General features: G+C 55.6%; 1 protein-coding gene across 1 annotated transcript in view; it reads left to right on the top strand.

Annotated features, from left to right (window-relative positions):
* Nucleotides 1–7722: 7722 nt before the first annotated feature.
* NOS1 (nitric oxide synthase 1) overlaps nt 7723–9852 on the top strand; it is a gene marked incomplete at its 5' end in the record, with an annotated part of 86199 nt that continues 84069 nt past the window's right edge. Inside the window, 1 exon segment of the mRNA NM_001082385.1 lies at nt 7723–8458. Within this exon segment, the coding sequence (NP_001075854.1) occupies nt 7731–8458 (728 nt within the window).

Here is a 9852-nt window from a genome sequence, read left to right as displayed (position 1 = left end):
GGACACCAGACCCTGCCCTGTTGGCATGAGAAGGGGGAGCTGGTGACAAGCACCCATCATACTGGGAATCAGGATCACCCTATGTGCCCATAGCTTTTAACTGGTCTTTTAGCGCAAAGTGCTTAAGGCAACCTATGTCCGTTAGCTACCACATGCTCCAGAAAAACGAGTGCTTATGCGATGATGGTAACAGTGGAAGTAAAAGGACCTCTTCAGTGGACACGTACCACAGTCTATGGTGCGTAAAGAACCCGGAAGATATTGGCTATTGTCTCATCTCCTCTTCACAGACACCCTAAAGAGATGCTCTTCTCGCCCCCGTGTTTCAGGTGCAGAAACTGTGACTTAGAGAGGTTAAGGGACTGGTGTATTGTCACAAAGCCCAGCAGAGAAGCAGCGGTGGTCCGTCTTTAAAGACCTTGCTCTGTTTTAAAGTGGAAAACACGATTTTTAAAGCAGCCAAGCAATACAAAAGAGTACAATAAAAAGTCAGCTACCCTCACATGTAATCCCGGGCCGCTTTTGCAGAAGTAGCCATGGGTACCCATCTACTGGATATTTACTGGGACAGGTTGCTGCATCTCCAAGCTTTTCCATGGAAGTGGGTGAATATATACCTATATTTCTTTATCGGCATTCTTTTTAAATCTGACAATGTTGTCTTGGCGATTGGCCCCTTTAGATCTCATTCCCTCTTGTTTTGTTTATTTTTAGTAGTTAAGTTTATTGAATTTGGCAGTCAGAGATCGTTCATCGGCTGGTTTACTCCTCAAATAACCTCGGTAGTGGGAGGTGGGCCAGGCCAAAGCCAGGAGCGGGGAACTCCATCTGGGCCTTCCACGTGGGTGTCATTGACTCCGGTATTTGAGCCATCACCTGCTACCTCCCTTGGTGCCTGTTATCAGGAAGCTGGACTCCAGAGCAGAGCCAGGACTTGAACCCGGGCACTCCGATATGGAACGCAGGCATCTGCCCCAAGCAGTGTCTTACGTGCTCCACCAAAATGCCCACCCTGGCTCACCCCTCTTTATTTAATTCCCTTCCAGAATTCCATTGTGTGGATATGCTATTATTCATTTAAAAGTCCTGTGTTCATGGGTACTTAGATTTTCCCAGTCTTTCCCTACTCTAAACAACCCTACAAGGCATCAGTGTGTGTGTGTGTGTGTGTGTGTGTGTGTGTGTGCATGTTTTTAAGGATATTTATTGCACTTGACCTGCAGGAGAATGTCCTCAAATTTAGTGCCCACCCCAAAGGTATGTGTTTTTTTAATTTGGTCATCCAAAGAGGTTGTAGGAAGCAGTAAGCTAGGAGAGTGCAGGATTCTCAAACCTTCCACAACAAGGTGCGCTGTCAGGTTGCCACCAGTGCTTGGCCAACTCTAAGCTGAGCCCATGCCTGCCTCTCAGATGTGGGTGTTACATCTGGGAAGATTAAAGTCATCTTGGGTCAACAGGGGCGGTGACACTGGAGTGGGGGTGGTGGGGGGATGGTTCCCTGGCTGGGGAGACTCAGCTGGGCAGGACGCACCCATGCTTGGGACCCCCAAGGCACCGAATGCCAGCTCACCCTGGCTTGCTGGGGGCTGGCTGGTTTTCAGCTGTGACTTGCCCGCGTGGGAGAAAGCACGTGAGCTCCAATCCTGGGTGGTGATGTCTCTGGGGAAAGACTGCAAATTAGCAGTTCAGGGCATGCAAGGAAGTTGCTTGTTTTTAAAGAGCACAGTTGGATGCACACTTTCAGTCTTTTGTTTGTCTGGGGGGCGGGAGGTATTTTGTTGTTTTTTAAGACTTGGAGGACCTGGGATCGATTTTTAAATGAGCTTGGAGGGGGGAGTGGAAGCAGGGCTAGAGATGCTGTGGGTTTATGACCCACAGGTCGTAACGACCTGAAACGACCACAGGTCCTCGGACTGGGCCCTGTTGCTTTCGTATTGTCTGTTTACATGTAATAGGCTTGGGATAAAATAACGTATGTGATGTTCAAATAGGAAAAATGTTATTTGGTGCAAGGTGCACCTCCCTTCTTCTGACTTCCAATAGTCCTCGCAAGATGCAATTGTTGATGTCCATTCCTTCCAGAATAATCTCTGTAGTTATTTATGCATTTACCCATGTAAAATTTACCCCTGATAGCATACCTTGGCGCTCACTCCCTGTCTGTAAGTACAGCTTTGTCCCTGCTTCGAGTGACACGTTCGTGACACAGATGAGTTAGGTTTCAGCTGCCGCTCGGGAGGCAGGATTTTGGAAACCGCACTACTGGCTCAGCCGACATCCTCTTGCAACCTCTCTCTCCGTGTGCTTATGGGTGGATTTTCTCTCTCCCCAGTGCACCCACTTCCAATGATCCACCCAAAAGGAGGGCAAGCTAGTGGCAAATTCTCCTCATTTTCCTGGTGTCTTCAGAAGGCAAAATCTGAAAAAGTATCTTCCACCTAAGTTAGCAGAAGATTCTTGGAGAGACCTGCGGGACAGAAAGGTCCGGGGAGACACAGTGGTCACAGTCTGGGCCAACCAGCCCAGTGACCACATAATGGAAGCCACATGTGGAATGCTTGGTTTTATAGTGGGCACTTTGTAACAAGTGGAAAACAATTGGGCAGATGAATTTTAATAAGCAGTTTCTTTAACCCACTACATCCATAAGAGCGTCATATCAACACGGATCCATATGGAGGGTTGTCGGGACTGTTCTTTTTCTCATCCTTGTCTTGGGAACCCAGCGTAGATGGCGTCTTGCAGGACACCGGCCCAGCCCCAGTTCAGGTCCACAGTGCTCGGGTGTGGCAGGAGGCACAGCTGTGCACCATACAGCTGGGGCTGGATGACCTCTTTGATTCTCAGGCCTTTATCTTGCAGGACCAAGTGCCCACAACAGCCAGAGCTAGGCTGGGCTATAACCAGGAGCAGGGAGCTCAACCCAGATCTCCCTCATGGGCAGCAGGGGCCGAAGCACTTGGGCCATCATCTGCTGCCTCCCGGGGTCTACACTAGCAGGGAGCTGGAGTCAAGAGCTGGAGCTGGCACTCGGCTGTGGGATGGGGAGTGGAGGAGCCAGACTACGTGATCCCCAGGACTCCTCTTGGTTCTAAGGTTTCCCGGCTGGGCATTGTGGCACAGGGGGTTAAGCTGCTGATTGCAATGCCCACAACCCGTATTGAAGCACCAGTTCAAATCCCAGCTCTTCCACTTCCAATCTAGCTTCCTACCAACGCACATGGGAAGGCAGCTGCTGGCCCAGCTACTTGGGTCCCTACCACCCCTACCACCCATGTGGGAACCCCAAATGGAGTTTCTAGCTCCTGCTTTGGCCTGGCCCAGACCTCTCGATTGTGGGTATTTGGAGAGCGAACCAGCAGATGGAAGTTTGTTCTCTCTTTCTCTTCCTTCCTCTTCCCTCTCTCCTTTTCTCCATCATCTCCTTCCCTCCATTGTCTCTGTCTGTCTGTCTCTCTCTCTCTCTCTCTCTAACTCTACCTTTCAAATAAATAAATAAGTCTTTAAAAAAAAAAAAAAGATGCCCAGCTTTCAGTGCCAGAAGTGGAAGCTGTGGATAAGCCAGGATAGGCAGCAGGATGAGAAGGCTGCGGGTGAAGATGTGCTTTGGGCAAGGAAAGGAGGGAGGCAGAGTGTCATAGGGTTGCCGTGAGGTTCGTGGTCAGCAGTGGAGAGCGCTCGGAATCCACTCACTCAGACCCAGGCTAACTGCAAGTCCTCAGTTTACTTCCGTGAACCTCATCGCCCTGGAAAGCGGTGATGGAAACGGTACTGCCTCCTAACCTGGCTGTGAGGAATCAGCAAGACGCCCCACACAGGGCCCGCACGGTGCTCAGCCGCATAAATCCTCAACCACCCAAGCCGCTGCTACGACCCTTCCTTGGCTTGCAGAAGTGAGACGTGGGGGTGGCGAGCAGTTTGCCCAGGGTCACGTGCCGAGGGGCGGGAGCCGACGACGCTGGTCTGTCTGGGCTCCCTCCTCCTCCCTGGCAGTCGTCCCCGGCCATCAGCCACTAATTTCCTCGCAGCAAGGTAAATGAAATAAATACACCCGCAACCGCCGAGCTACTCCAGGGAGGCGTGAGGCCAAGTGTTGTTCCCATGGTGTGTACTCAGGTGTGCACGCATTATGTGATGTGTTTAAAACCCAGCGGCAAAGGGCGGAGGCTGGGTGGTCCGCCCAGCTCCGATGTCCTGAAGGCAGTGCCCCCCGAGAGTGCTCAGTGTGACTTCAAGTGGGGGGAGGGGGCGTTCTAGAAGGGTGCACAGAGGAGCTTGGGCAGGACGGTGGTAAAACAGGAAGCCCACATCATTAAATATCACATAACCACCCCAGGGAACCACGTCGTGAGCCTCTGCTCTGTGGCATCACCAGGTTTCCTGCAGCCTCTGTTTCACCATATCTCCCCAGCTACCCCGAGAGGCAGTTATTACTAATGACCCCATTTGACAGATAAGGAAACTGAGGGTCAGAGGAAACAGACCCCACCTGAAAACGCACTGCAAAGCCAGGAGACACCTTACACGGCGTCCCTGGGGCACTGGGGGTGCTGAGGACGCTCACAGAAGCTGGGCACCTGCAAACCAGCACCAATAAGGTTCCAACAATAGCTTCACGTATTCCTCTGCCAAATGAACCTGAGAATTGAACTTGACCTTGATGAGGATGGAAAAAAAATATATAGCATGAGATGAGCATGAGATTTTTGGAGGAAGAGAAAAAGTGTTATGGGATTGTTGCGGGGCGGGGGTGGTATGGGGAGGCTGTGTGTCTGTCTCTGTCTGTCAGAGAGCAAATTCCCCTGCCTGTCCCCAACCCAGCCTCTTTCCAATTCCTTCCAAACATTAGGTTTCCTGTCTAAGGCCAATATATGAGAAGGAACCAGCCCCCCACATTCACACGCTCCAGCCAAGAGGGCCCTCCCTGATTCTTGAAGGCAACAGGGAAAGAAAGGACAAGCTGAGAATGGCCCCGAAACGCTGGGAGGGGCGGGCGGTGGTGCGGATTGCTTTCTTTCTGTTTGCTTTGTTCTTTGGCCAAGTACACCCAGAGGCCAAGTCCGGCCTCTGTACTCCAGTCTGACCAGAGCTGGCACCAGGGAGAAGTGGGCTGGGGCGGGGTGGGGGGGCCCGCCTCCCTGGGAGCTCACCTTCCAGTCCTTTCTTCCATTGAAGGACAGAGGCTGGGGCCACATTGGGGGCTTAAGGGAGTCCTGGGGGTCAGAGCCCTACCTGCACCTGGTACCTGGAACAGATGGGGTTGGGAGGAAGTAAGGAAGCCAGCAAAGGGCCAGCGCTGTGGTGCAGCCGATGAAGCCACTGCCTGCATCCCGTATGGACGCCAGTTCAAGTCCCAGCTGCTGTACTTCCAATCAAGCACCCTGCTAATGCACCTGGGAAAGTAGTGGAAGATGGCCCAAGTGCTTGGGCCCCTGTCACCCACATGGGAGTCCCAGATGAAGCTTCTGGCTTCTGGCTTCAGCCCGGCCCAGCCCCAGCCATTGCGGCCATCTAGGGAGTGAACCAGCAGATGGAAGACCTCTCTCTTTCTTTCCCTCTCTCTCTCTAACTCTGACTTTCAAATAAATAAATAAATCTTAAAAGAGAAAAAAAAAAAGGCAAAAAACAAGGAAGCCAAGAAAGGGCGGACTGGCCCTCGCCAGGGAGGTGGCCGTGGCGTCCTGTGTGGACTTCCCTGCCTGCCAGGACCCCGGAGGCAAGCTGCTGAGAGCCGCCCAGCACACGGCCACACACAGCAGAGAAATGACACAGCACCCCGGCGATGCCTGAATACACAGAGGGAAACACACACGCATGGCCACAGCAGATGGAGAACGCAGCCTGGGCTGGGGCCGGGCATTCGTTATCCCCCACCCACACGGGGGGGCTGACTGGGGGGATTACGTAATGCGAGCTGCAAAAACACTGCTCCCCCTGCTCCCCCCAGGGTGACACCTCCTCCTGGGGAAGGGTGGGGAGCCCTCTGCCCCCAACTTGCGGGCATCTCAGCCCCCGGGTGACCCTGGGAAGTGGCTAAGAGGGAAGCGAGAGAGTGAGTGTCATTTCGTGCGTGGTGGCAGATGGGGCTCCCTCCTTGTGCTGAAGTGTGGCGAGGATGCTGGCAGGAAGGCTGCTGGGCTGGAGAGGGGCCGCAGGGGAGGGGAGGGGAGGGGAGGAGACAGGGCGGCTTGTGGAGGCCTCCAACCCCTCACACCCACTGCTGCCTGCAGTCCTGGCCCCAGCCCAGACGCATCCGACACACTTACCCCACCCGCTGTGCACCTGCTACATGGTACACACACACACTACACCTGGGCCCCGGCATCTCCACTTGGGCCCCTGTTGGCCTTGGGTACCCCAACATGTAAGTTGGAAATTTCCAGCCTTTCTGGGGAGCAAAGCTGGGAATTGAGATAAAAAACTAGAATAGACACTTAGAATAACTAGAGCACAATTTGGTAAGCTCAGGCGCAAGTTCAGATCTCATCTCTGTCATTGTCTGTGAGACCCTGGACAAGTGACCAAACCTTCCCCAAGCTTCCGGCTCTTCCACTGCTGGCAGGGTGTGGGGGGAGGGGGGCTGTATTGTGGGGAGCAGAGGAGGAGAAAAATACACGTGAAGAGCATCAATGCTTTGCAAGTGTCTGCTCCGCTTTGTCTTTGGGAGTTTCCTGAATGCATAAATATTCATTGAGTGCCTACTATGTACCTGGGCTGGTCCTGAGGGCTCAAGGTCAGCTGTTGCTGGTTTTCTCCAGCAAGGTTTCAGCATGTGGACTCATCTCTGGGATGTACAATGTCTGTCAGCGTCAAGTCTCTCTTTCTGAACTTGGAGTCAGCTGATAAATACAAAATGGCTTATGAAGGCCATGTGGCACCCATCGTCTGTGGGTCCCCAGAGGGTGGGTTTGTTGGGGAGGTTTTGGGGGACAGGGTGTCTGGAATGGGAAGCCCTAAGCTCTGTGCCAGAAACTGTTTGCAAAATGCGGAGCTGAGGGCTGAGTGACAGGTGGGTGTGCCGACGCCTGCCCTGGGAAGGAGAGGAGAGAGGTCTCGGGATTTTTGTCACTTGGTTTCTGGCACTGTCCCTGGTGTCCCCAGGAGGATCTTTGGTCTCTGGGGGTTCTGATCACGGGGATGAACTTGGGAAAGGCGTCTCCTGTGGGAAAAGGGATTTGGTTTCGAGGTTGGTGGCTTGCAGCTGGGGCCTGTCTGCTGGCTACCGTTTCCGTCTTAGCTTTGAGAGTGGTACCGTGTACTCCACGTCAGTGTCTTGTTTTTCTTCTTCTTTTTACGCCCTCCCTCTTCTCCTTTCCTCAGCTCCGGGAGCCCCAGATCGGCTGTGCACCTCACGGACGGGGGACCACGATGCCCAGGGAGTAGACAACATCTGCCACATGTCCCCCTTGACCCCTCCGCCAGACGCTTCTCCCCCTCAGCCTGTCTGACCCGTTGATCAGGGACACGTCCCCCCGCCACCTCTCCCGACGTCTGCCTGGTCAGCCATTGCTTCCTTGGAGAACGAGGACGGTGGCAGACGCATGAAATCATGCCACCGGCAGCCGGGCAGCCGTGACTGGGTGACGCCGGGTTGACGTCAGAGCCGGAGAAGACTGAGAGAGCTCGGCGGCCCCGGCTCCCGGCCCCTTCCCTCGGCGAAGCCTGGAGCCCAGCACCTCCTGGTAAAGTCTTCCCGGCTTCATAGGTGTTGAGGTCTCCCACCGGGCACCATGGAGGAGCATGTGTTTGGCGTTCAGCAAATCCAGCCCAATGTCATCTCGGTCCGTCTCTTCAAGCGCAAGGTGGGGGGCCTGGGGTTCCTGGTGAAGGAGCGCGTCAGCAAGCCCCCCGTGATCATCTCCGACCTGATTCGAGGCGGGGCCGCAGAGCAGAGCGGCCTTATCCAGGCCGGCGACATCATTCTCGCCGTCAACGGCAGGCCCTTGGTGGACCTGAGCTACGACAGCGCCCTGGAAGTGCTCCGGGGTGTTGCCTCGGAGACCCATGTCGTCCTCATCCTGAGGGGCCCCGAGGGCTTCACCACGCACCTGGAGACCACCTTCACCGGAGACGGCACCCCCAAGACCATCCGGGTAACCCAGCCCCTGGGTGCCCCCACCAAAGCCGTCGATCTATCCCACCAGCCGCCGTCGGCCAGCAAAGAGCAGCCACGGCCAGTGGACGGGGCCGCGGGGCCTGGCAGCTGGCCTCAGCCCACCCAAGGTCACGGGCAGGAAGCCGGCTCACCCTCCCGCGCCAATGGCCTGGCCCCCAGAACATCAAGCCAGGACCCTGCCAAGAAAAGTGGCTGGGTGGGCCTGCAAGGCAGTGGCGATAAGAACGAGCTCCTGAAGGAGATTGAGCCCGTGCTGACCCTCCTCGCCGGTGGGAGCAAGGCAGTCGACGGAGGGGGCCCTGCCAAGGCGGAGACGAGAGACACGGGAGTCCAGGTGGACAGGTGAGCTGCCCAGGTGTGTGTGTGCATGTGTGTGTGCGTGTGTGTGTGCACGCGGGAGTCTCAGCCTCACAGCCCAGAGCTGCTCAGATCATGCACATGCATTTGGCCACCCTTGACCTTGCCCCCAAACTTGCAGTGACAACAGGTGAACGGGCACAACTTCAATGATGCGTCTCTTGCTGTGGAACCCATAGCTCATTATGAATCTTGCAGGTGGACATGGTGCCTTTCTGTTTCTATCCCCAGACAGGGAGAATCTTGTAAGAGCCCTACAAGGTGGTGTGTGTATGTGTGTGTGTGTGTGTGTGTGTGAGAGAGAGAGAGAGAGAGAGAGAGAGAGAGAGAGAGAAAGTTCCACATTTTACCTCTGCAAAGACTGAGGCTTAGGGAGGAGGGTTCCTTCCTGGGACTGCCTGGCAAGGGAGAGGCACCGGCGCTCAGTGCCAAGGCCCTGGGCCACCCTCCGCCTAAACCGGCTTTGTCTCCAAGACAGACAGTCGGGCACAGGGAAGACAATCAGAGTGTGGGACAGGCACGGGCTCCCGAGCTCAGCGATCTCACTCAGATATGCAGGAGCTGAGGCTACGCTTAAAGAGCCGGGGACCAGCCCCTCTGTGTCTGCCAGACTGGAGTTTTCCAGTTCTCCATGGGTGGTGCCAGCTCCTCCCCAGGGAGGATTCGGTGTCTGGGCCAGGTGGTTGGAGGGTGCTGGGTCAGGAGAGGGATGAGAGGAGTCCCTCTCCGCCTTCCACTCTCGTCGGAGGCCTGGTGTGGACCCTACAGGCCCTATGCTGCCAAGGCGGGGCGGGGCGAGGGTGCCCAGAGGGAGGCTGGGGCTGGGCCGCCTGGGAATCCAGGCCGCCATGGTGTCCCAACCACCTTTTCCCAGAATCCTAACAGGCCTGGGAGCATTTAGAGAGCCCCAGGAAGCCCCTGGGGACCTGGGTTACAGGAGCTGTCTGAGTCCTGGCGTCCAGGCATTTACTGAGTGTGCACTGAGGACCTACTGTGTGCCAGGCACCGTGGTTGGCTCTGGTGGTGGCTCAGTGAGTAGGAAGGGGCATCCCCTGACCTGGGGGCGTCTTAGTATCGTGGGGGAGATGGCCCACGGCGAGAGAAATATTTAAAGTCACACTTAGGTCAGCAACGCGCTAAGGACATGAAGGAGAGGAGGCAGGACGCCTGAGCAGGGCGGCCAGCACCGTTCTCATTGGGAAAACAGCATTTGAGGTCCTGGAGGGAAGGAGCAGTGGTAGGCGTTTGCCTGACATGTGTGAGGGGCGACGTGGGATCCGGGTTCCCTCCCTGATGGGGCAGCCTCAGGACCACCGCGCGGGGCTCCCCAGGCCGTGGCAGCCTCAGCCCACCACGGCCACCGCCTGGGGTTTTCCTGA

Source organism: Oryctolagus cuniculus, chromosome 21, assembly GCF_964237555.1.
Source record: "Oryctolagus cuniculus chromosome 21, mOryCun1.1, whole genome shotgun sequence".
Lineage (NCBI taxonomy): Eukaryota > Metazoa > Chordata > Mammalia > Lagomorpha > Leporidae > Oryctolagus > Oryctolagus cuniculus.
The sequence above is the reverse complement of the archived record's forward strand: the minus strand, read 5'-3'. Positions and strand labels throughout refer to the sequence as shown.